Source organism: Schistocerca gregaria, chromosome 4, assembly GCF_023897955.1.
Source record: "Schistocerca gregaria isolate iqSchGreg1 chromosome 4, iqSchGreg1.2, whole genome shotgun sequence".
Taxonomy (NCBI): Eukaryota; Metazoa; Arthropoda; class Insecta; order Orthoptera; family Acrididae; genus Schistocerca; species Schistocerca gregaria.
In genome coordinates, this window is record NC_064923.1 from 546224813 (window position 1) to 546252649 (window position 27837).

Here is a 27837-nt window from a genome sequence, read left to right on the forward strand (position 1 = left end):
ACAATCCTGAACAGACTACCCAGCCAATCTGTTGACATCTTGAGGTGTCAGGTATTCTGCCAGATGTCAGCACAGTTCTTGTACAATATTTTGGCAATGTGGACTGTTATGTTCGTCAGGAGCTACCTGAGACTTCTTGTCAAGTGAAACAGTATTTACATCTACACTCTTCCCTCTCCTCTGTCAGGTTCCAGGTGCTCTGTCTGCAGTCTGCTCCTGATAGTGTTTTAGCCACCATCAAGCAGCTCTACAGGGAGAAGATGTGCTGACGTGATTCTTCAAGTATGTGGATGTTACCATTGTGATCTGACCTCCTAAGGAGTGATAGGCTCAGTGAGTTTCTAGAGCATTTTAAATCACGCCACTCAAATATTAAATTCACCATGGAACTGGAAAACGATGGCCATCTGCTATTTCTGGATGTACTTATACTGCTCAAAACAAGAGCATGTGGATTGTTTGGCAAGAGCATATTGCAAACTTACGGAAACAATTTCTACCTGCAAACCAGCAGCTGTCACCACCTAGTTCAGAAGAACGGAATTCTCAAGTCAATAGTCCACAGGGCATACAACTTGTCAGATCCAGATAGTCTGGTAGTAGAAATAGAACATCTACCATCGTGTTCAGCGAGAATGGGTACACAGTCAAACAGATTCAGAAGGCCCTTCAGTCAGCCACTCTGCCACATGATCTAGAAGAAGGGCAAGGTGAGGCAAACACTGTGGTGTAATTGCCCTATGTGGGATCTATTTCTGCCAAAATCAGCAGGATTCTAAGGAAGCATGACATTAATGTATGTTCAGTCCACCTACCAACATAAGAGGGCTACTGGGAAATGTGAAAGATGACTTGGGGCTACAAAACCAGGAATTTATAACATAGATTGCCAATGTGACATTTTGTACACTGGCCAAACAGTGGACATCAGAAGCAAAGAATATCAGAGGCACACCCGACTAAGACAGGCAACTAAATCAGCCATTGCTGAACACTTTCTGGAACTCAATCACTCCACAAACTATAATGAAACAAGGGTCTTAGCACAGACTCCCACATATTGCGGTAGTGTTCTAAGAGAGTCTACAGAGACAGGGATGACAGAAAACCTCATGAATAGGGATGCTAGAAACCAACTCAGGAGAGCTTGGGATCCTGCACTGGAGTTGCTGAAAACGCAATAGGGGTGGCAGCAGAACTCCTCAAATGAGGAAGTGAGGGATGGATATGTAAAATCAGATCCAGGTACAGCACAAGGTGCACTGGACTGAAGATAGAATACCACAGGGTACTTCCAGCGGGAGTAGATTGAAAAAGCAAACACCGAGAACTGTAAAGGACCAAAAATTGGAATGCCTGCGTGCAGACAGGTGCACCGAACCAAAGAAAAAACACCAGTACTCGACCTGGCACATCGGGCTCAAGAGGGAACACCCAAAAACGCTGCTAGGGGGAGCAGACTACAGACGGAATGCCTGAAACTGTTGATGGAGAAGGGAAGAGCTTGGGTATAAATACTGGACCCATTCCACTCGATTAGCAGTCTCAGGTACCACCTAATGAAGATAACAAGTCATGCTGTCAAAACATGGAAGAACAATGCTAATATCTAGCAGAATACCCAACACTTCAAGATGTTACATTTGGTAACAGTTGCTGTTAGCAGGCACAATGTTTGCTGCCATGGTACGGTACTGCTCAAAGAATTTGATAACCAATGAGTTCAATGTGTTATGTATTTTGATACAGCTGTTGTCTGGTAAAGCAGATTCACAACTCATGCTATTTTTATTTGTATCTCTTGTTTAATAATATTTCATAATGTTTTTGGCGTATTATCTGAGTAAATTTATTTCTTACTGACTTACTATAGTGTTCAAGTGTTTTAGTTATAATTAAAGTACCAAGCAATGATTATGTTAATGGAGTTTTCACTCTTGCTTACTACATGGAATTGGGTAGATTTCACTCTTCTGGCACATGATATTTTATACCCAGAATCCCTCCATTCTTGCTTTGTAAAAGTCGGCGCAGTGTGTTCCTCCTATAAGTTCTCTCTAAACACAGTGACTGAGCCATTTATTACAATTCTCTTACACGGTACTTTACTTTAATTATTTCATTCTGGCTAGTTGATATCTTTTATTGTCAATATTTGACCATTATGATTAAGTACCCACTTTACTAATGCATTTATATTTGAATCTGCTAATGCTAATGCTGTTGTGCTGTGGCCTTCATTTCACACTAGAAGCCGTGCTGTGCAAAAGCTGAACACAAAATATGTCCTGCAACAGATATCACAACACTTGACAGTAACTTGTACAAGATTTTGGCAGGGTAGGACTTGTGGTGACTCAACATGAAAATAATCAGTACTACATTTTGAATTTTGTCCGATGCCATATAAAAAACAAATTTTACAAAAAAAATTTCATTATTTAAATAATTTTCAAAGGAGTATGGTTTCCATACAGACAGGGCAGGCGGAAGTGCTTGGTGGCATATTGGACAGATTTGTCTTTTGACACATTATGTTTACTTTTGACAACAAAGAGTTGGTATACAATTCTCTCCTGCGTCATCTAATAGGGTACACACAATTTATATACAGCTTATCCACAAATACTGAAACAGACATTATTATTTTATTTTTACAGCTTTTATTACTGTGCTTCAATGTTTGCACGATCTTCCTCACAAGAGCTCTCCTCTGTTGGAGTTACAATGTTTGCACCAGTCATCAAACAAATTATCTTTATCACATTTATTTACAATCACCATCCTTTTATTGAATTTGACTTTTAAGCTCTTAAACAAAGTGCATCTAAATCCAGGGTGTATATGCGGACAAGAAAATTCCCAGATTTCCCAGTTAAAAACGCAACTTTTTCCCACGTGAAAATACATTTCTTCTAAGGTGAAAAACACACTTTTTCCCTGATAAGTGACAATATACTTTCCATTGGAGCTGTAAAAATATCAATTCTTTGAATGGTAGAAGTTTAGACACCAGCGTGGAACTTCAGAGAATGAAAAAAACTTGTCCAAAAAAAAAAGTTTTGGTAAGATATGTGATTGCACCACCATTTATTTGTATATTTTCATATTACAATACACTGCATATTTTTGTATTCGTATTACCAAAGCATAGATTTCAAACAGCACATTAGTTTCTGAAGCATTGAAATCGAGCTTGAAATGTGCTTTTGTAAGCCAATCTTAGCTCTTATCACGTGATCTCAACAGGCAATGACAGGAGATATTTAGGGCATAGGACACGTGACGTAGTCAGCCAATAGCAACATCACTTTTAAGTAGTACGAACACACAAATAGGAAAAGTTAATAGTTTAAATTAATGTACATAGTGTAGCTACAAGAAAGGTTAAGCTTTCACAAACAATACTGGTCTTTTTTGCGAGTGTTACTCTTTCAGGTACATCACACAAGTGTGTCAGTAAAATTTAAAATAATGACAATGTCTGGTCTTCTCAGCTCGAAATTCTTTTAAGTGGTTAGTCTTCGATGTGTTGAGTTTTAAATCAGTGTCAAACACTCTGTGATTTAAGGAATTCATTGCACACTCACACACATAACATAATTCAACTTTTCAAAGCACCATTCGCAATATTCCTGTGACCTGTTAGAAATAGTTTCGTTTCAGCAGTTGCCAGAGACCGCCAGAAAACAGATGTTACTGTGCGTGGGCAGCTATGATGGCGCAGGAAGCCCATATGTTCATACTTATATAGTATTAAGAGATCTTACATGAGGTCATAAAAGAAATAAGATACTCCGAGAGCAATGAAATTTCGTACACCATATTAAAATTCGGCTTAAAGTGCACATTCACAGTTCCAGATTTACACTGAAGTAGACCCCAAACTGATATTAAGTGTTTTAGTGTGGTTTTCAGGATGCAAATTTTCTTGGCGTATCAGTACTGCATTACCTCTTGCCTCATGTTTGGTTCTTTATTATGGCATAATGCCATACATGCCAGAAGATAAACATACAGTGACAAGTTGAAACTAGCCAATAGTGTGGAATGAAACACTTGGTTTCTAATAAACTGACTGCCTCTGGGGAAAAAGATGATTAAAAGCTACATTTATTGAGCACACCGACAAAAAAAAACTTCACTGTTCTGCAAGTTGATTGATTGCCAAAAACATTGAAATAAAATAAAATCAAAAAACTGAAACTAATAACATATGTTAGCCTTCTGTGATCATGTGAATGTATTTTAATTCACTTGTTAGTTTTCAACCACAGAAATCCTTTTTGTTTTCATTTGACGTGAGTAGTGTGAAGGAAGAGGAAACAGCAAAATCACTAAATGTAAATACGGCTTACGTGGAGACCAGCCCCCTCACCACTACAACCCAGACTGCTATGCGCACGCACCATCTAGCAGCTTCAGCACACCAGAAAAATTCTTCAGGATAACATCTGGCTGCTTGTTGCTACTGCTGATACAGCTAACAGTCACACTTCAGTTAGCCGATGTGGGACAAGGTACTGACTGGATGCAACTCAACTGTACATGCACGTGAGCCCAGGCACTTATTCAAACAAACTTAATGTAAACAGTTAAACCGTTGTGATGTCACGCTCGTCTGCAGCAGTTTATTTTCATGAAGTATTCCATCATTTTCATCCTTAAGCATTTGACACATTTTGCTGTTTGTCAGTTCTTCCCAGTCAAAATTACAAAAATTTAACTGAAGATTAAAACAATGAAAAATTCCTGGAATTCTACAAAATTCCCAGGTTTTTCCCGGATTTCCCTGTTGTCCCAGAGTGTATGAACCCTGTGAATCTCACCTCTGACAGGAGGAATATATGTGTCACAAGCATTGTATCAAATTTTGACATGGGCCATACGGATGTCATGTACAAGTGACAACTTACTGATTCTGGGCGATGTCACTTGCTTAGCACTGGGGATTGTAACAGCAACAGTGTTAAAGTTAGCTTTCACGATAACCACAAAACCTACCCTTCTTTAAAAGAGCTGAGAATGTAAATACTGCCACACAATGTAGTAAATCTTAAATGAACACTTGCCACAGCTTTCGTATATTTCTGACATAATATGCTTCAAATAAAACAGAATTTTATCACCCTACAGTTATTCACTTGTCCTGCTTCCATATTTTTTTATTCCAATGAAAGGAACATGCACAACATACAGCATGACTGGCAACCAAATGCATAGCAGCTTATTGTCTTTGGATAATATACACAATGCCTACTATTTTTACAGTTGCTAAATACAGATAAGTAACTATCAACGAATCTAGAGGAGAATCAAAGCCAGCCTCATTTTCCTTAACCATTCTACATACCAGATAACATCCATAACCTTTTCACATATTCTTTAAAGTATGTGAGCAAATTGAGTAAACTTCACACCGCACATAAAATAAACAATATAGAGTACATTTAAAAATTACATACTATTTGATGGATCATACAGCTCTCCTACTAAAGAACAGGTTTCACCATTCGTTTGACGAAACAAATAGCTCCCCAGTCGAACGTCCAAAGGTTGCGTCTTATAGGCTGTGTACCTTCTCTTCTGTCCATTAATCCTAAAGGCAGAGGACAACGAGTTAAATAAATCTATTACCTACCAACATGCAAAACCAAGGATTATTCAAATGAAGCGATAACTATGACCATTTAAATGTTTCTTCACTCATTACACATTACAACAACTAACTTACAATTTCAAGCTTTTAAAGGTGTATGGCATCAGTTATTAGATGTGTACAAATTCAACTGGCTTCTGCTTCACTTTTAGTAAGAAACTCTAATGTACAAGATCATGAGAAAATCTCAGTTAAAAACAAAATCATGTCAAATGAACCAATGATAGAAAATTTGCTGAGAGAAGGAAAAGCAAAAATCATTTTCTTAACGAAAGTAGTACTTAAAGACAAATGATAATGTCTAATTATTTGCAAGTGAATGTGCGAAACTCTTGACAGCTGACAGTACATAAACAATCTGATAGCATTTGTACAGCCTCTTATGCTCTTATAAAGTTCAAAAAAACTTTGTAATGAGTGATACAGACTCAGTTACTTATTCTACGGAAGTGATCCACCAGCTCCAGGTTAACACTGATGTCAAGATATAATTAACAGAGTATATGTTGTAGAGCTCAGTTGAGTGTGTTTGTGCACCTAGCTTGATGACTTTTCTTGAAATGTTCACAAAAGCAAGTGAATGCAGTCACTGCAATGTTACCCAAAGTCCCAGAAGTGCTGCATTCAGAAATGTTGGTACAAAAAGCACAGCTGGTAAGGTTAGGTTTGAAAGCCATGCTCCTCCAAGTGGGCAAGTGACGTCACACCTAGTTGATAGAGAAGCAGTTATAAAATTTCAGAAAATAGTAAGGAACTGTGTTACTTGTGGGTTTTCCTCCCACAGTAATAGGTTACCAACAGTCAGCAAGGTAACCAGTACTACTCAGTCCATAGAATCAGCAAATTGTAAGGTACACGTAGTATGCACTTGTAAGCCAGAACAATATGACCACCTGCTCAAACCCATGTTGTTCTACCTCTGGAATGCAATACAGCAGCTATTATTCATGGCATGGATTTAACAAGTCCTTGGAATATTTCTGGAGGTATGTGACACTAGATTACTTAACACAGGTTGTGCACTTCTCATATGTTACAGGCTGATGCTTTATGGGTGCCAAGCTGACACATGATAGCATTTCAGATGTGTTCCATAAGGTTCTGAACGGTTGAATTTGGTGGCCAACACATCATTGTGATGCCATCGCAGTTGGTGAAAACAAAGTTTGAAGGGTTGCAGGTGGTCTGTAATAACACGCACACAGCCCACAGCTGTTATGGTGCCTTTGAAAGCTACCACAAGCCTCATGGAGAGCCCAAGTGAATTTTCTACCATAGCATTATGTTGCCTGTAGCAGCCTGTTTCCATGATGTTCTGAGCCGTCATTGGCCTGGAGGACGACATATCTGGACACAACCATTAAGGTGGTGTAAAAAAATGTTATTCATCCGACCAGGTGATGTGCTTCCATTAATCTGCACTCCAGTGTCAATGATTCTATGCTCACTGCAATCACAACTGACGATGTCATTGGGTCAACATGAGAATACGTAGGGGTCTTGTGCTGTGGAATCCCATGTTCAATTATGTGTTCTGAAACACTTGTGCCTACACCAGCATTGTATTCCGTCATCGGACCAACCACAGATTGTTCCCTATCCTGCTTAACAGAGCGCACAATCCTCCACTCTACATGTTCAATGTGGCAAGGACATATAACACCTCGTCACCTACTTATGGTTTCACTGTCCTTCAACCACTTTGCATAGATGTTCATGACAGTAGCATGCGAACAGCCAACCAACCAACATTGCCATTTCTGAGATGCATGTTTCCAGACACTAGTCCATAACAATCTACCCTTTGTCAAATTTAATAAGCAAGTGGAGCTCCTCATTTGTAACCCATATCATCTTAGAATAATTCCCTTGATGCACTTGACTTTCCTTACCATATCACTTGTGAGCACAGTAACCAAGCAGCGTTCAGCCTCATGGTGGGCAATGGTCGTATAGTTTTGGCTCTTTAGTTTAGTTAGGTAAAACTGCCATTTAATTATATATACATATCATTAATCCATGATTTTTATAAAATGATATAAGAGACAATCAAATGAATGGAACCACCAGATAGCCTGCTTAAGGATGAAGTTAGAACATACCGTGCTTGCATCAATAGCATGCGATATAGCAATAGTTGCTTCTGTTGACACTGTAAAATAACATGCAGACTCTTTATGAATTTCATATATCAATGCGGAGCACCTTATAGTTTGTGCAACCCCGTCATCCATCAATGTTAATATTTGCTAAAGTAAATGTTGTTAATTTTATTTACCATATTCCAGTGCTTTAAATATTACTGAAGTTAGATACATAGAACTCACAACAAGATATCATGGCATTATACCAGATGAGCTCAAAACTGTTAGACAGTAATTTGAAAAGTCTGTGCACCCTCTGCGCAGTGCTAAATTAAATCAAATTACCAGTAGTTCTGAGACTGTTAAATTCAGCTTAAAGATCTACTTTCTTAAAAAAAATGTGTTGCTATTGGCCAACTTTAACCTGGTTACTAAGGAATATACCATGTAAAAAACTGTATGTTCCTAGGTACCTACCTACCTACCCACACACACACACACACACACACACACACACACACACACACACACACACACACACACACATTGTGAGGGGTGTACTATACAACCCTCTCTTAGTACTAGAATAACAAGATGATTAAGGGGACACATGAGTTCCAAAAGAAATCCGTTGGAATTCGATTACTCAATAAATAGTACAATTCTCAAGGCTGTCAATTCAACTACGTACCTGGGTGTTAAAATTACGAACAACTTCAGTTGGAAAGACCATATAGATAATATTGTGGGGAAGGTGAGCCAAAGGTTGCGTTTCACTGGCAGGACACTTAGAAGATGCAACAAATCCACTAAAGAGACAGCTTACACTACACTCGTTTGTCCTCTGTTAGAATATTGCTGCGCGGTGTGGGATCCTTACCAGGTAGGATTGATGCAGAACATCGAAAGGGTGCAAAAAAGGGCAGCTCGTTTTGTATTATCACGTAATAGGGGAGAGAGTGTGGCAGATATGATACACGAGTTGGGATGGAAGTCATTAAAGCAAAGACTTTTTCGTCGCGGCGAGATCTATTTACGAAATTTCAGTCACCAACTTTCTCTTCCGAATGCAAAAATATTTTGTTGAGCCCAACCTACATAGGTAGGAATGAACATCAAAATAAAATAAGAGAAATCAGAGCTCGAAAAGAAAGGTTTAGGTGTTCGTTTTTCCCGCGCGCTGTTCGAGAGTGGAATAATATGATTGTGGTTCGATGAACCCTCTGCCAAGCACTTAAATGTGAATTGCAGAGTAATCACATAGATGTAGACACACAAAGCCACGTTGTTTCAGGAAGTATACAAGATCAATTTGCATAATATGTAAGGAACAAGATCAACAAGCCATCACACTTGATACTCAATGTAGTAACGTCAAATGAAGTATAGCCTGTGGTTAATAGTAAGAATATGCCTCATTGGCCACAATCACAGCTCTAGTAAGGCCATGATTAAAGATGCACAGAATCCAACAGTGGATGATAACGTATTGGTTGGGAAGAAAGAAGTGAAATTTATGAGAAGAAAATATACATGCGGTATTCTGATACAACGAACTGATGATTCGGAAAGGGGGGGGGGCAATAAATATCCAAAGTAGAATGTACATGCTGGAATCAACTAAAAAGAGGTAATGTCAGGACTGTGCAATATCTGTGTTTCCAATGCTATCATATCAGAACATGTATATCATACATAATTCAGTCTTACATGGACACCCTGAATTCAGATAAATCCAGAAGGCAGAAGATGTAGTGTGTTCATGTACACTATGAAGTATGGTTACTTCATCCTTCATACTATTACCACTAAGATCATCCTTCAGATGAGGGTGATAGGCTTCAGACAAAAATGAACGGCTTCAGACAAAAATGAACCAGAGTGCCTAAAAACTTTATTTCCAAACACGACTATCTCTTGCCATCAGCTAACTCATCTTTGACTCTAATGTAAGAACAACAGGCAAGATATTAGTAATTCTAACACTGTGTAACACCATCTCTAACCTTGAAAATGGCTTCAGTTCAGCAAGGAAGAGAGTCCGCAAGTTTCTTCAACAATAATATGTCCAGCTAAAGTCTCTAATTGATTATTATAGCAAAAGGAGCTAGCAAATTACAGGAATGTTGATTGTTACATGTTAGTCCACATGCATGGCTTTAAACACTGAGCAATATTTGCCTCTTTCAGCCGATGATACACTAGGTGACTTGCATCATTTGAAAAGAAGCAGCTCATCAGAATACACTGCATGCCTACAATCAGCTACTCGAAGACTTGCAGCTATATGCACTGCTGTGGTCAATGGCCTTTTGAAAGATAACACTATCCGAAATGTCGATCACATACATTTCTCTTCACAATGTTTATTTGGAAACAGGTTGAGATGGACCTGCATTCACTGAAAGCAGCAATACCTGTCACGTTTAAAACTGCCATTAGCAAGGTCTGATACTTATCTCCCAGACATGTTGGTCAAGATTTTTTTATGGGCACTATTCTTGCACCATGTTACATGGCTGCAACTAGTACAACATTTCTTGTAGGTATGTAGGACAACCTATGTGCATACATCAACAATTTGGGCGACTCCAGTCACAGTGTGGTTACGAGCATGCCCAAACATGATAGCCCCTTTCTGCCATAAATCTATTTCATATGTATATTTACAGTCCCTGTCTCCCAGGTATGAAACTGTTGGTTGGTTTAAAGGGGAGGGGGAAGGGACCAAACTGCGAGATCATCAGTCCCTTGTTTGCAGCAGAATAATTACCCAAGGGAAAGAAGAAAACACCGAAGATGTATGGCACAATAACAGGAGAAAGGAAAAACCAGAAGAACAACAAGAGGACATCAAACACTACAATGGACAAAACGTGGCAAGAAAACCACAGAGAGACTCAAGAAACAGGGAGAAGAGATTAGAAAGAAGAAAGCAGATTACCATGGCTGGCTGACCATGAGAATAAAAAAGGAGAAGCCAGACACTCTGCGACTCATTAAGACCTCCACCCTTTAAGTCCTAGGGTGGCAGATACAGAGGGACAAAGGACACATGCTAAAACTCAGATCAACGATAAAACCCACCCTCACGAATAAAACGTAAAACTAAAGCTGTTGTTGAGGCACTGTTGCCCAAAATCAAAGGTATGGTGCTGGGAAAGTTAAAAGTCCACTGCAAAGTGGCTAAAAGTGGGCGGCCCAGCAAGAGGTGGACGACTGCCATTTGGGAGCCAGAATGACACTGAGGAGGGTCCTCGCGACAGAGGGGGTAACCATGTGTGAGTCACGTATGGCCAATGCCAGGCTGTTCCAGCTCGTCAGCTCCGTTGTGAGCCGCGGAGCGCTCGCTGCTCCAGGGCACCGTGTTGCTCACTGTGGCCATTCAAGTAGGCCGGCACGCCGGCACGTGGCACGGCTGGCGCAGGCAGGCGGCTAGGTAAGCATTTTGATGTTTCAACTGTGTCTTACGAGACGACAACCTCATATTCTTAGCTGCTAAGTTGTGGTGAATTGCTACAACATGAAATACGACGTTCAGGAAATAAATAAGAAACGTTTTACAAGAAATTGCATACTAAATTTATTGTGCCTCTGTAGCTTGACATTTTCTTTTCATTACAAGATCGGAAATATCAGGTGTCATAGTGTTTGCAGCTTTAATGCAGAGGATGGCCTTCACTGTTGCATCCTGATGAAATGATCGTTCCTTACTTTTTACTCTTTTCATTGCTGAGAAAAGCTGCTCTCAATAATACGTAGATCCAAACATGCACATGATCTGAGCGGCATTGTTGTGAAGCTTGGGAAATGTTTTTTTGCTGTAATGAAAGATACCATCGTGACAAATCCAACGTGCTGTAGTACCTCTCTTTCAACAAAGTTGAATTTTGCAAATCAATTGAAGTGACGATGATAAGTCGTCCGGGGGAAACTGAAAAAGGAGTGCTGAACACCTTAAGTTCCATTTCCAAACTAGTTAGGTCTCGGAATCGCGTTTCCAACGATGTGATGAGCTGCTTTAACTTTGCTTGGTAATTGCCGAAAGTAGTACCTTCAGGTAGTTTTAAAGAAGCAAGACGACTGAAGAACGTTAAATGTCCATTACTCATCTGCCTCTCAAATAAACGTAACTTTTCCATAAACGCTTTGATCTGGTTGTGCATGTCAACGATTAGCTGCCCTTTGCCCTGCAATGACAGATTTAAATTATTCAGATGCATAGTTACGTCTTTTATCTTTCAGACAACGTATTTCTTCCCCTTTCATTTAGAGCAAAAGGGATATTTCCTCACGAATGGCAAAGAAAACATCAAGAACTTTTCCCCGACTCAGCTAACGAACTGTACTGTGGTAAGGTGTATCCCCATACTCTGCTCCCATATGTTTCAGGAATCCTTTGAATTGGCAATGATTCATACTGTGACGCCGCACAAAATTCACACACTTCATGACATCTTTCATTACGCCACATAGCTCTACTGTTTTAGCACAGAGTGCCTCTTGGTGAATAAAACAATGAAGAGTCAAAATGTCTTTCCTGAATTCGACCCTGAGTTTATTTTTCAAACGAGAAGCAAAACCTTGGTGACGCCCGATCGTTTGTGGTGCACAGTCTGTCGCTACAGAATGGAGCTTATCCCACGGCAAATTCATATTGTCCTCTGATTCACAAACAGCTTCAAAAATGTCACGTCCTTTCGTGGTGTAATCGAGTAGTACCACATCCAAGAGTTCTTCAGTTACTTGCAGCTCCACGTCGACACCACGCACGAAGACTACAAGCTGAGCACAGTCCGATATGTCGGTGCTTTCGTCAAGTGCTAGCGAAAATGCAATAAAGCTCTTCGCCTTTTTCCTGAGCTGTGTCTCTAAATCCGCTGCTATGTCCAGGATTCTATGAGACATTGTTTGCTTCGACAGGCAAATCCCTTCAATTGCCTGCACCTCCATTGGAAACAAACATTCTGCAACTGCTACCATGCACGATATTACGAGTGGTCCCACCAAAAATGGCTTGCCACTCGTCGCAATGATGTGAGTGACCCTGTATCTTGTTTGAATTGCAGATCAACACTTACCTCTCCCAACACTCCTGTTTCCGTCGTCTTATAAGCAGGTAAATGAGAGGACAGAGCTGCTTAAAGGCTACTAGGTGCTCTACAGGTGGGGGCCGTTTATGTCATTGTAGAGCTCCCGTTGTTGTTGTTGTGGTCTTCAGTCCTGAGATTGGTTTGATGCACCTCTACATGCTACTCTATCTTGTGCAAGCATCTTCATCTCCCAGTACCTACTGCAACCTACATCCTTCTGAATCTCCTTAGTGTATTCATCTCTTGGTCTCCCTCTATGATCCCCCTGCAGGTCCGAGGGGCCTGCAGGGGGATGCCTTGATGCCTCAGAACATGTCCTACCAACCGATCCCTTCTTCTGGTCAAGTTGTGCCACAAACTTCTCCCCAATCCTATTCAATACCTCCTCGTTAATTATGTGATCTACCCATCTAATCTTCAGCATTCTTCTTTAGCACCACATTTCGAAAGCTTCTATTCTCTTCTTGTCCAAACTATTTATCGTCCATGTTTCACTTCCATACATGGCTACACTCCATACAAATACTTTCAGAAATGACTTCCTGACACTTAAATCTATACTCGATGTTAACAAATTTCTCTTCTTCAGAAATGCTTTCCTTGCCATTGCCAGTCTACATTTTATATCCTCTCTACTTCGACCATCATCAGTTATTTTGCTCCCCAAATAGCAAAACTCTTTTACTACTTTAATTGTCTCATTTCCTAATCTAATTCCCTCAGCATCACCCGACTTTATTTGACTACATTCCATTATCCTCGTTTTGCTTTTGTTGATGTTCATCTTATATCCTCCTTTCAAGACATTATCCATTCTGTTCAACTGCTCTTCCAAGTCCTTTGCTGTCTCTGACAGAATTACGATGTCATCGGCGAACCTCAACATTTTTATTTCTTCTCCATGGATTTTAATACCTACTCCGAATTTTTCTTTTGTTTCCTTCACTGCTTGCTCAATACACAGATTGAATAACATCGGGGAGAGACTGCAACCCTGTCTCACTCCCTTCCCAACCACAGCTTCCCTTTCATGTCCCTCAACTCTTATAACCGCCATCTGGTTTCTGTGCAAATTGTAAATAGCCTTTCACTCCCTGTATTTTACCCCTGCTACCTTCAGAATTTGAAAGAGAGTATTCCAATCAACATTGTCAAAAGCTTTCTCTAAGTCTACAAATGCTAGAAATGTAGGTTTGCACTTCATTAATCTAGCTTCTAAGATAAGTCGTAGGGACAGTATTGCCTCACGTGTTCCAACATTCCAAACTGATCTTCCCCGAGGTCAGATTCTACTAGTTTTTCCATTCGTCTGTAAAGAATTCGCGTTAGTATTTGGCAGCTGTGACTTATTAAACTGATAGTTTGGTAATTTTCACATCTGTCAACACCTGCTTTCTTTGGGATTGGAATTATTATATTCTTCTTGAAGTCTGAGGGTATTTTGCTTGTCTTATACATCTTGCTCACCAGATGGTAGAGTTTTGTCAGGACTGGCTCTCCCAAGGCCGTCAGTAGTTCCAATGGAATGTTGTCTACTCCGGGGGCCTTGTTTCGACTCAGGTGTTTCAGTGCTCTGTCAAACTCTTCACGCAGTATCTTATCTCCCATTTCATCTTCATCTACATCCTCTTCCATTTCCATAATATTATCCTCAAGTACATCGCCCTTGTATAGACCCACTATATACTCCTTCCACCTTTCTGCTTTCCCTTCTTTGCTTAGAACTGGGTTTCCATCTGAGCTCTTGATATTCATACAAGTGGTTCTCTTATCTCCAAAGGTCTCTTTAATTTTCCTGTAGGCAGTATCTATCTTACCCCTAGTGAGATAAGCCTCTACATCCATACTTTGTCCTCTAGCCATCCCTGCTTAGCCATTTTGCACTTCCTGTCGATCTCATTTTTGAGACGTTTGTATTCCTTTTAGCCTGCTTCATTTACTGCATTTTTATATTTTTTACTTTCATCAATTAAATTTAATATTTCTTCTGTTACCCAAGGATTTCTACTAGCCCTCATTTTTTTATCTACTTGATCATCCGCTGCCTTCACTATTTCATCCCTCAAAGCTACCCATTCTTCTTCTACTGTATTTCTTTCCCCCATTTCTGTCAATTGTTCCCTTATGCTCTCCCTGAAACTCTGTCCAACCTCTGGTTCTTTCAGTTTATCCAGGTCCCATCTCCTTAAATTCCCACCTTTTTGCAGTTTCTCCAGTTTTAATCTACAGGTCATAACCAATAGATTGTGGTCAGAGTCCACATCTGCTCCTGGAAATGTCTTACAATTTAAAACCTGGTTCCTAAATCGCTGTCTTATCATTATATAACCTATCTGATACCTTTTAGTATCTCCAGGCTTCTTCCATGTATACAACCTTCTTTTATGGTTCTTGAAGCAAGTGTTAGCTACGATTCCCAAGTTGTGCTCTGTGCAAAATTCTACCAGGCGGCTTCCTCTTTCATATCGTAGCCCCAATCCATATCCACCTACTACGTTTCCTTCTCTCCCTTTTCCTACACTCGAATTCCAGTCACCCATGACTATTAAATTTTCATCTCCCTTCACTATCTGAATATTTTCTTTTATTTCATCATACATTTCTTCAAATTCTTCGTCATCTGCAGAACTAGTTGGCATATAAACTTGTACTACTGTAGTAGGTGTGGGCTTCGTATCTATCTTGGCCACAATTATGTGTTCACTATGCTGTTTGTAGTAGCTTATCTGCATTCCTATTTTCCTATTCATTATTAAACCTACTCCTGCATTACCCCTATTTGATTTCGTGTTTATAACCCTGTAGTCACCTGACCAAAAGTCTTGTTCCTCCTGCCACCGAACTTCACTAATTCCCACTATATCTAACTTTAACCTATCCATTTCCCTTTTTAAATTTTCTAACCTACCTGTCTGATTAAGGGATCTGACATTCCATTCTCCGATCCGTAGAACACCAGTTTCCTTCCTCCACAGTCCTAAATTGCCTCAATGACTTCCGGTGACTACGAAGGTACTGTCTTTTGCCAGGGGCACTCTAGAGAATGAGGAATCGTGTTTTTTGCTGCAGAAGTGATTGTTGTAAAGCCACTGTTGTAGTGACCTGCTCAATCACAACATCGATGGCACCATGTGGGGGAGATCAACAGTGACAGTAGAGTTGAAGGCTACCCAAACATGCGCACGAAACCCGGGGAATGACAGGAAGATGGGGAAGTGGTCACTACCACACAAGTAGTCATGTGCTCTCCAGTGGATAGATGGGAGAAGTCGTGGGCTGCAAATTGATAAGTCAATGGCCGAGTAACTACCATGAGCCACATGGAAATGTGTGGTGGCCCCAGTATTTAAGAGGCATAGGTCAAGATGGGACAGTAAATTTTCAAAATATCTGCCACAGCCAGTAAGCATGATACTACCCCACACAGGGTTATGGGTGTTAAAATCTCCCAAAACTAGGAAGGGTTTAGGGAGATAATCAATCAGTGCACCCAATAGCTTTATGGGTACCGCACCATCTGGAGGGAGATATACATTTAGGCAGTTATTTCCTGTGTTTTCCGTATCCTGACAGCCAGAGCTTCAAAGAGGAGTTTGAAGGGGCACAGGTTCACTACATATCAAGTTCAGGGCATAAATGCAAATTCCGACTGACACACTATTATATTCACTGCGGTTCTTGTAATATACCCTGTAGCCGTGAAGGGCAGGGGTCTGAATTGCTGGGAGAGAGATTTCCTGGAGGGCTATGCAGAAAGCAGGTGTAAAACTTAACAGTTGCCATAGTTCAGCCAGGTGATGGAAAAAACCGTAGCAATTCCACTGGACGATGATGTGAGTGTGAGATGTGAGTGTGAGACTGGGAAGCATAAAACACTCAATGACGCAGCCTATGCCTCAGGGTCACCTGCTGCCACCGACTTATTTCCTGAACAGGCTATATCCATTGTGTCTGAGGGTCTGGCAAGATCTAGGTCCTCAGCAGATGCCAGAATCTTCACCTCATCCTCAGACGCAGAGCTTGTTTGCAGCAGTGGTGTGGGTGCCACCGAATTCCCTTGATTTTTGGGGTCTTCTTTCTGGATTTCGTTCGCTGATCTTTGGGTTTCTCTGGCTGGGAGGGCATCACTGATTCCATCTCTGGGATGCCGTGAAGCCCTACGACCATCTACTTTTGAGCACTTCAGCAACTGGCGGGTGTCATCTTTCCCACTAGCAGATACCTGGGAAGGGAGTTACCCAAGCAACCCCTTCCTAGTGAGAGGAGCCGAAGAAGACTTACACTTCTCTGGCTGAGAAGTGGGGACTGGTGTCCTCAATGGTTGAGGAGACAGTGCTCCCGAGGTAGGTGGTGCGGGAGCAACAGGGAGGGAAGTGTCCGTCCCCCCACCATCAAGGGGGCAGGTGTAGTCTTCCGGCTCTGAGAGCTGACTGGAACTCACGGACCTGAGGGGGCTATAACTGTTCTCGTAGCAGCAGCGTAAGAGGTGGTCATAGCCACAGGATGTGGGTGTTCAAATTTATTCTTAGCCTCAGTGTGGGTCAGTTGGTCCAGGGTATTGTATTCCATTATTTCCTTTCTCACTGTAAAATCCTACAATCTGGTGAGCAAGGGGAATGATGCTCTCTGCAGTTGACACAGGTGGGAGGAGGGGCACATGGAGTATGGGGATGGGATGGATGTTTACAATCTCGAAATGTGATTCTGTAAGTACAGCAGGAAGACATATGGCTGAACTTACAGCACTTAAAGCACCACATTGGGGGAGGGATATATGGTTTAACATCACAGCAGCAGACCATCACCTTGACCTTCTCGGGTAATGTGTCACCCTCGAAGATGAAGGCACCGGTGGCAACTTGATTATCCCTCAGATCCCCAATGGACATGCCGGACGAAATGAACTTCTCGTTGATCTAAGTTGACACGCAGCTTGTCGTCGGACTGAAAAAGAAGGTCCCTGTAGAATATAATTTCTGGATCATATTTAAGCTCTTAAGAGACGTTATGGCAATGGAAACATCCCCCAGCTTGTCACAAGCGAGTGATGCCTGTGACTGAGCAGAGGATGCCATTTTTATCAAGACTGACACTGACCTAGCCCTTGCAAAAAACTGAGGAGTTAATGGTGCAGGCATCAGCAGAGTGATCCGTGTGTAGACAGGGGGCTACAACCAACAGGGTACATGGTGGCCCCACCACAACGAATTGGCTACTGTACTGGATGCTGGATATAAGGTCCAAAGAATTCCATGGTCATCGACGGCGGAGAAAACGACACTGCATAGTGGGTGGAGGAAAATGCACCCAGGAAGGTGTCCTCATCCACGAGGTGCAGGATGAGCGGTACTGCAATGCCTTGACGAGAAAGTGGGCTAAAGATCTGAATGCACGATGGACACAACGCATCATGTAAGGCACCCTTCCCCAATTGGCTCACTCTTCGGGAAAATTTTGAAAAATGGAGATCAAACCCTACAGAGGATCATCACATAAAGGGCGAAAGGTATGAGACTCCTTTTAGTCACCTCTCATGACAGACACGAATACCTCAGGCCTATTCTAACCATCGGGACCACAGTGGGATATGAAACTGTAAACAGCTGTAGAAGACACCAGCAGTAGAGAACCATGAATCTCTCTTGGGTGGTCTGATTTTATCCACTGGTGAATCATAGGTTTCTTGTTCACTCAAAGTTTACTTACAACTTCCTCATTATTCTGCCACTAGACTGTGCATCCACACCTAGGCTAATAGATAGACGGGGATTATGGGGAAATGTGTATGATGGCGCTCTGATGCTTGCACTTATTAAATTTGTTCTCTTGGTATACCATAACAATTTATACAGACTTGCAAGAGCTTCTAGAAACCTCTGGCCTCTACCCAGGACCCACACCTGAATCTATAGCAGTTATTCTACCTAATCCTCCTAATTTTTTCAAACATATATCAGGAGGTATATTTCACTTACAGAAACAGGGTGTCTGGGGGGGGGGGAGGGGGGGGATGATGTATGATGTAGCACAAATTAAGAACACTCACTTCAGAGTGCGACTAATTCTTGCTAGGAAGTTAGTTGACTCTTCAGGTCAAGATAATATTGTGTAATTATGTTGGGGAGAATGGACAGATGAGTGATTCTCTGCTGGAGGTGTAGACAATGAAGGCATTCATATGTTGTCGATGTACTTTATTGTTAACCATAAACAAGCATAGTGCAGAGTGCCTACAATAAGCAAATGAGAGGTGACTATCGTTGAAATGTGGACATAGGCATTAGTGTGGTTGCACTACTATAAATGCTTCTCGAAGAGGCAGTCCAGCAGCAAGCAGCCCTGATTCAGGACACCCCAACAGTCTTTAGTTGCAGTGTCAAGATGGCAAGACAGTATCCTGTCTAAGGTGGCCACAGCCAGGCAGGCCAATGACCAGTGTACCATGGCCCAGTGGCTGGGGCACTGCATCTGGTGGTGCTAGGCCTCAGTGTTACAGAGATGGGAGGATCTCAGTTCATACCTGTACCTTGAGGTGGTGGTAGAAACCCCTGGCAGGTGTTTTGTGGAGGTGGGACAGAGAGAAGTTAAGCAGGGCGGCTGGCAGCAGTTATTGGTTCGCAATCTGGATGCCGTGATGATAGCTGGGTTCGAAGAGTGTCAGCAATCCCATGGCAGAGGCCGACGCAACAGGCGTCAATGCGTAGCCCAACAGTGCCAATGACCTACTCGGCTGGCCTGGGTATATGCGCTGAAGACCCAAAGAAACTAGTACACCTGCATAATATCGTGTAGGGCACCCACTAGCATGCAGAAGTGCCACAACATGACTTGGTATGGATTCAACTAATTTCTGAAGTCCTATTGGACAGTATTGGCGCCATCAATCCTGCAGGGCTGTCTGTAAATTCATAAGAGTATGAGAGGGCGGTTCTGAACAGTATGTTGCAAGGCATCCCAAATATGCTCAATAATGTTAGTTTCTGGGGAGTTTGGTGGACAATGGAGTATTTGAACTCAAAAGAGTGTTCCTGGAGCCACAAGCCTGTTGCATTGTCCTGCTTGAATTGCCCAAGTCCATCGGCATTCACAATGGACACGAATGGATGCTGTTGATCAGACAGGCTGCTTACATATGTGTCACCTGTCAAGAGTCGTATCTATACATATCAGAGGCCCAAATCACTCCAACTGCACCTGCCACACACCGCAACAGAGCCTCCAACAGCTTGAACAGTCCCCTGTTGACATTCAGGGTCCATGGATTCGTGAGCTTGTCTCCATACCCATACATGTCCATTTGCTCGATACAATTTGAAGAGAGACTCATCTGATCAGGCAACATATTTCCAGTCATCAAGAGTTTGATGTCCGAGTTGACAGGCCCAGGTGAGGTGTAAAGCTTTGTGTTGTGCAGTCGTCAAAGATATACAAGTAAGCCTTCAGCTCTGAAAGCCCATATTGATGGTAGTTCATTGAATGGTTCACATGCTGACACTTGTTGATGGCCCAGCATTGACATCTGCAGGAATTTGCGGAAAGGCTGCACTTCTGTCATACTGAATGATACTGATTCTCTTCAGTTGTTGTTGGTCCCATTCTTGCAGTATCTTTTTCTGGCCACGGCGACGTTGGAGATCTGATGCTTTATCAGATTCCTGATATTCATGGTACACTCGTGAAATGGTTGTACATGAAAATCACCACTTCATCGTTACCTCGGAGATGCTGTGTCCTATCACTCGTGCATCAACTATAACATCACATTCAAACACACTTAAACCTTGATAACCTGCCATTAAAGCAGCAGTAGCTGATCTAACAACTGCTCCAGACATTTGTTGTCTTATAGAGGCATTGCCAACAACAGTGCCATATTTGGCCTGTTTACATATCTCTGTATTTGAATACACATGCCTATACTAGTTTCTTTGGTGCTTCAGTGTATATGGTCAAAATGAGACTTGTTAATGTGCAAGCACTACTGTGTGATTCATTGTTATTGAAACTTCCTGAAAGTTGGTCATTGCCTGGAGAACTGGGGTTGCTATTAAGGAAGCTGACAGTATGGAAATGCTGTGTTGGCTGGTTGCGGCTCACGCCCTGAGTACAGCATTTGGCTCTTGGCTGAGGGGGTGGCATTACAGTTGCATTACAAAGTCTGCAGCTGGCTGAAGGAGCCTTGGAAATGTATTGTGGACCACGCTAAGGGGGTAAAAATTTAAAAATTAGGTCTGCATCCATGTAGCAGGTCAACATCATAACAGATCATTTTGTCACTAATCCCAAGCCTGTGGAGGGAAAATTCTTTACATTGAAGTATTAAACTGTCAAGAGTTGATATACTATTGAAACTGACATAATGTTTAGAAAAGGACTGAATTAGTTTCACGTGTAAAATTCTGGAGTTCAGCATTGTATTAGGCGCAAAGGTAAACATTGTGTTGATGTACTGTTATACGAGTGTGAGAAAGTATTTGGGTACCTTCTACGTTCTCATAGAAGAAAGCTATTAAGTAATTTGTCAGCTACAGATCTCAAATGTGATATGTCTGCTGTTGTGATCATCATCTTGGAACTGAAGTAATAAACTGACAAAGGATCTTTTCTAACTTTTTATGTCCTTGTTCACAAGCTCTCCGTGCATAAAGTCACTAAAATCCTCAACTAGAGACTAAATAGTGCTAATATTTCCAACAGTATAAAAATTAATGTCACATGGTTTTGGGTAATTGGTATGAGTACACCTCTTAATCATCATAGGTGTATCAACAATCTGGGCTGCTGAAGATTCCATGGAGTCTAGGTACATATTTTGGCATTTCAGCTCTAGGTACATATTTTGGCATTTCAGCTGACATAAAATTATTACATGACCTGTTACTTCCTACATCCTATTGTTGGCAGTAACTACACTGCACAACACCACTGTTAAGCTTGTGTATCATAGTGGAAATTTCCATTTGACAAAACATTACAGTATTTGGTATACATTATGGCTGCTGGCTAGAAGTCCCTTATATGAGGAGGAGGAGGAGGAGGAGGAGGAGAGTAGAGTTTAATGTCTTGTCAACAGCTAGGTCATTAGAGAGAGATCAGAAGATCAGAGTACGGAAAGATGGTGAAGGAAACTGGCCATGCCATTTTCAAAGGAACCATTTCAGCATTTGCCTGGAGCAATTTAGGGAAATCATGGAAAACCTAAATCTGGATGGCCAGATGGGATCTGAACCATCCTCCTCCTGAATGCGAGTATAGTCTGCTAACCACTGCACCTCCGCCCCCCAGTATGCCAGTCCTTTACAACTTGTGGCCATTGCACTATAAGTTGGCACACTGCAAGATGAGCCATGGGTATACTTCCCTACCCACCACTCCTCCTCATTGCATACAAAATAAGCTTGATGGTTGAAAAATGATAAACAGAAATGGTCACCACCATCACATTTAGTATCAGCAGGTGCAAGTAGTATTTTGAAAGGAATAAAGATTTTATTGTATAACAGCGCACTCAATTTTTGAGTGTGGCTCTGTATGTTCTCAACAATTAGACAACCTTGACATTGGCTTCGTAAAGCGAAAAACAAAATGTTTAATTATAGTTCTGAACAGTTCCAACATGTACCGTATTAACTAAGTTTTATGTACATTTCAGATTCAACAGCTAATGCTTACTTTCTCTTTGAATGACACTGAGCAATTAGTAAGAACATCACAAATGTGGGGACAGAATCATAATCTTGAGCACAGATGAAAAGCTTGGAACTAAATGTTATTTAGTTAGTTATCTGCATGTTTCATGGATCATAATTGCAACCTGTTGGTATGATATGGGATGAGTTAGTTATACAATTACAATATGTCCGGTCAGCAATAAATATGGCAATATGCTGACAATTAACATTATTTATTATACACTTTTTAAAACATATAAATATATAAACTTGCCTGCAGTAATTTATGTTCACACACTGAGCCTTACATCACTCCTGGTTAGAGCACGTACATCGGAAGAATGAGTCATGTACGCACAGTGACTGATTGTCTGAAGTGGGTTCAGTCGAGTACGTAGTTCTAAGTTTCATCCACCAAAGTAAAGTAGCGGAGAGAGACATTCAAGAAACAAGTCAAGAGAACATTTTTGTGAATTGCTCTGTTTATTTCTTGAAGGTTTTTTTGTTTATTTACGTTAGTACAGTTTTGTATATGCTTTTAGTAGTGTGAATGATGCGTGAATGTGGTCTAAAATAAATATGTAAATCATTCTTCTACTAATGAATGCTGTACTTTGAGAAAGTTTTAGGACAGTGTGAATGCAGATGATGGGGAATTTTGTATCATAATATGTTAAGTACGTTTGTAGTAAAAGGAAAGCTAATACGAAGGCATGTTTTTTGTTGATTGGTTAGTGATGAAAAGCATGGACTAACAAGGGAGAACACTGTTTTTCTATTGGCCTTAACAAAAACTGAGCAATCAGAATGGAGTATTCTTTGTACATCTTTTCTCTTGGAGATAGAGAATATTAAAGCAGTCTAAGTTATTGGAGCTTAGCCTTTCAACAGTACAGTCATGTGTAACGTGAGCTCCGAAGGAAGCTATAATTTGCCAGCTTTAGTTGTGCTAAGGGCCTCAAAAGCGCTTTAAAGTGAAGGCAGATTTATTCCGGTGGTTTTTTTTTATGTATGAGAAAAGACAGTAATTCTACATGGCGTATTGTGCAGATCAGTGACCAAAAACTTGAGTGCATTAGACACCAATAAACTTAATAGTGTGGTGAGTATTTTCATTTAGGAACAATCTGTGTTTAGTAGCTGTTCACATTTCAGGAAATACGTTACTATAAACTTGCTAATGTGAATGAAATGAGTTATGCATAACTGTGTTAGGATTAGCACGGGATTGGCAGTGAACTTTTATTTCTCAACTTGCAGTATTTCCACCTTTCATTAAAAATTAAGGCCTTTTCCTGATTTCTAGAATAGTTATGTTGTATGCAGCCTGGTGTGAGTTCCAGTACGGTCTGTTTCTGCTCAGCATTCCTACTTGTGATCTGCTGCAATGAGTTTACAGGTAGGTGCTTGTAAAAGGGACGAAAGGAACTGTGCTGCGGCAACACGTGTACACAAATATTCTGAAATTATTTTATGGAGTATAAGGAGTTGTCAAACAGACAGATTTCAGTTTGTGTTTGCAGTCAATTTCATTAGTCACTAAAATCTTTATATTACTGGATCGGTGGCTACAGTTTTTATTGCTGAATATCTCCCTCCTTTCTGCGCCACACTAAGACTCAATGACTGATAGTGTAAATTTTATCAGCTTCTAGTATTATAAGTCTGACTGTTACTGTTGGTTTCAAACAGTTTTTATTTTGGACAAAAACTTCAGAAGGGTATAAATGTACTATGGGGTTTTTGTCAGTATGTTCAACTGTTTAAAGAGCCATTACCCTTACATGCTTCCGTGCAACAAACTTTTTTCCTCGACAAGTTACCCAAAACATGATGCCATAAGACATTACTGAATTAAAATAGAGAAAGTCGGTGAATTCTTTTTTAAAATTTTAATCTTCAAAATCTAATACTATGCATAAACAAAAGTTGCAAAGCTAAGACATTTAAGAAGATCTGCAATGTAATTTCCAGTTCAGGTTCTTATCAATATTAACAACTAAAAATTTAGAATAGTCTGTATTTTCTAAAACATTGTTCCTGGGAAACTGATATAAATTAGAATAAAAGTATCAGTGTAGGATCATATGTAAGCTGTTAAAATTTACAACTTGATCAGGTGATTCGTATCAATTATAGTACGATCACCAGCAGTACTCTAGAGCAGTTGTTATCAATACTAGATGGCGAGCTGCTCCTCACCACTCTCTCCACCTGTCACCTTGGAGTTTTAACATTCTGGTGATGATCGTACTATAATTGAAACCAGTTACCCAATTAATAAACTTAAAATTTTAAAAACTTCTATGTGAATCTAGAATGTTTTTATTCAATAACTTTTATCATAATATTCTGTTTCATTTATTGACTCATCCTCATGCATTCTTTTTATTGTGCCTGCACCATGAAGGACATAAAACTTTAAAAATTATTCCTATTCCATTGTGGCAGGGTGCTACAGCAACCAGTTTTGAATTATTTGAGAATAAGAAGAGTCTTGGTTGCAAAATTATCCAATGTCAATGATATGTTTCACCCTTTTTAAGCAGCATCATATTGTCTATAAAAACAAGAAACCAAGCAATTAGTAACAGAGGAATGGGCATGGTTCTATCTTGCATGGCTATGAGGGCAAAATGAACTGAAAGTAATAGAAACTTAAGTAAAAGTAGCTGGACATGAAACCCATCCTTCATATAGCCATATAAAATTGGAAATGGGTGCAACAGTAACTGGATATGTAATCAGTCAAAAAATAAATAAATAAATAAAAAATTGCAAGGTGGACCCAGTTAAAAGAAAATGCCAATACATCACGAAAAAGGTACAGAAAGGTGGTGGGAAAATTTCATTGTAAGCATACGCTGTGCAAACACTCTAAGATTAGCTCTGCAAGACAGATTTAATCAGATATTTGGATTTACTATTTTAAATCATCATTTTATCTAATTATTCTTTATACTTTAATGTGCTTTCAGTTTAATGTAGTTGAATTGGTTTGCTTATATGTATCTTAAGTTATTAGGTTAATATAGTTTTCATATTTCAAAAATAGGACTTACACTGATCATGCTCACCACCTGGTCAAGTCTTGCCACACTAAATGTGGTGTTTGGTTGGCTGATTTGGGGGAGGGGACCCAAATGGCGAGGTCATCGATCCCTTTGGATTAGGTAAGAAAGGGGAAGGAAGTCGTCTGTGCTCTTTCAAAGAAACCATCCTGGCATTTGCCTACAGCAATTCATTGAAATCGTGGAAACCCTAAATCAGGATGACCGAATGTGGGTTTGAATCATCTTCTCAAATGCGAGACCAGTGTGTTGACCACTGCGCCACATTTGTGTGCGCGCCAACAGGACTATGTGCTCCATGTGGCTCATAACGTATTTAGTTTTGCAAGTGTGACCCTATTTTGTACTACTATGGTAGTGTCAGCTAGTGTGTGCAAGGTAACCTGCGATAGTTGATGAAACCTGCACCTTATTGGTGGTATACAGGCTTTTTTCTTTTCTTTTAACTAAGCCCACATTGCATTTTATATGCTTTTACGACAGATGGATTACATATCCAGGTACTGTTGCATCCATTTTTCATTTTATATGGCTACACGATGAATGGGTTTCATATCCAGCTACTTTTACAAAAGTTTATGTCATTTTCAGTTCATTTTACCAGTGTATTTGTCCAAGATAGTACCACACCCCTTCCTTTGTTACTAACTGATTGGTTTCTTGTTTTTATAGACAATCTGATGATGCCCCAAAAGGGAGAAACATGTCATTGACATTAAATAATTTCCCAGTCAAGACTGTTTTTATTCTGAAACAATATAGTAATAAATTATATAAAAATATCAGAGACATAGTTGTAGTACTAGTAATAGCAGCAGTATTTGTTATGATCATGCGAAACACCCATCTAAAGTGAAGATTCAAACTCACCTGCTCACATAGCCTTCAAAACAGAGTGTTGGCGTTTGTTCAGATCGTAACACCGGAGTCCATTTGTTCAGTTCTGTTACCTTCATCTGGAAAGGAAGCAGTCTATCATTCTTCTTTTCCAGTCATATAACCCTCAAAATTATATACTGCAATAATCTGAATTTTGCAATCTGCTTTAATTTAATTCAGCAGGTTCCTTTGGACTGTATATGTCAAATCAACTTGATCTTGAAATGAATGCAATAGAATATAAAATAAAAATATGGCACAGTGGTCACTTTAGTGAACAATCTTGTGTAGAATAAAAATAGTAAGCCAAAAGGAATATATTTACCTGAAAACTTCTGTTTGTACAGTTTAAAGTGTCCCAAGCAATAATAACAGTGCTCTGTAACACTGCAGCTATTTAAACACAACACAGAACAGATTAACAGAAGTGCTGCAATTTGTAAACAGAGATTCACTTAGTCAGTGAGTCAAACAGTCACTTGGAGGTGCTTTTTCCATTTCAATGGAAAATGTTACAAGACAAACAAAGTGCTTCACATAAAGGATTAAATTCTGGATGTACACACTTTAAAAATTATCAAGCAACATGTTGCTGTATGTGACAAAGTTCGGGGCTTTATTGTGAAAAACTTACAAAAAAAATTATGATTCATAGTATTGCCCATCGCTGGCCACTACATTCTCCCATCTTTCAGAAATCATACGAATCCCAGGGCAGAAGAACTGGGCGTCTTTTGTGGGGATCCATGAATCAATTCAATTTTGCTTTTATTCATATGATCGGAAGGGCTGGTCAGCAAGACTGTATGCCATTGATCAAAAAAGGTAGTAGTCAGAGGGAGCAATGTATGGAGAATATGGCGGGAGGGATAGGACTTCTCATTTCAACGTTTCCACGTATATTTTGACAGGTTTTGTGACATGGGGTCGAACACTGACCTGCTGCAAAATTATCTTTACATATCTATTGCTGTATTGTGATCATTTGTGTTTCAGTGCTGGGCTCGAACGCATCAATTGCTTTTGATAATGATGTCCTGTGGTTGTCTTCGTCTGTTTCAGTAGCTACAAAAATGTTCAGTCTTCCCCCGCCATGCCGGTCTTCGACATCAAAATCACCGTTCTTAAGACATTGAAAACATTCTCTGCACGTTCTTCCACTAACAGTTCCCTCACCATTGGTCTCACCCAGCATTTTAAGAGCCACAGCCATAGATTTCTTCATGTTAAAGCAGAAAATTAAAACTTCCCGCAAATGGCGAGAAACGAGTATGTAAGTTGATGTACTTAATTGAGAATAACCTTATGATGCAATCACAAATCACCTAATATTTTTGTGGCATTATGTTTACAGATGCCTAAGCTTATTGTATTACACCT

The 27837-nt window shown here is 40.3% G+C and overlaps 1 protein-coding gene across 7 annotated transcripts in view; it reads right to left on the minus strand.

Annotated features, from left to right (window-relative positions):
* The window catches only part of LOC126365754 (uncharacterized), a 267138-nt gene that overhangs the window by 186550 nt on the left and 52751 nt on the right, over positions 1 to 27837 (minus strand). For 6 of the 7 annotated variants that reach the window (XM_050008233.1, XM_050008240.1, XM_050008238.1 and 3 more), the window contains exons 3-4: positions 26449 to 26534; positions 5466 to 5599 (exon numbers count right to left, since the gene is read on the minus strand). In XM_050008233.1, the coding sequence (XP_049864190.1) occupies positions 5466 to 5599; positions 26449 to 26534 (220 nt within the window). Of the gene's footprint in view, positions 1 to 5465; positions 5600 to 26448; positions 26537 to 27837 lie in introns of those variants that run through there. The other variant, XM_050008237.1, reaches the window with a different exon arrangement.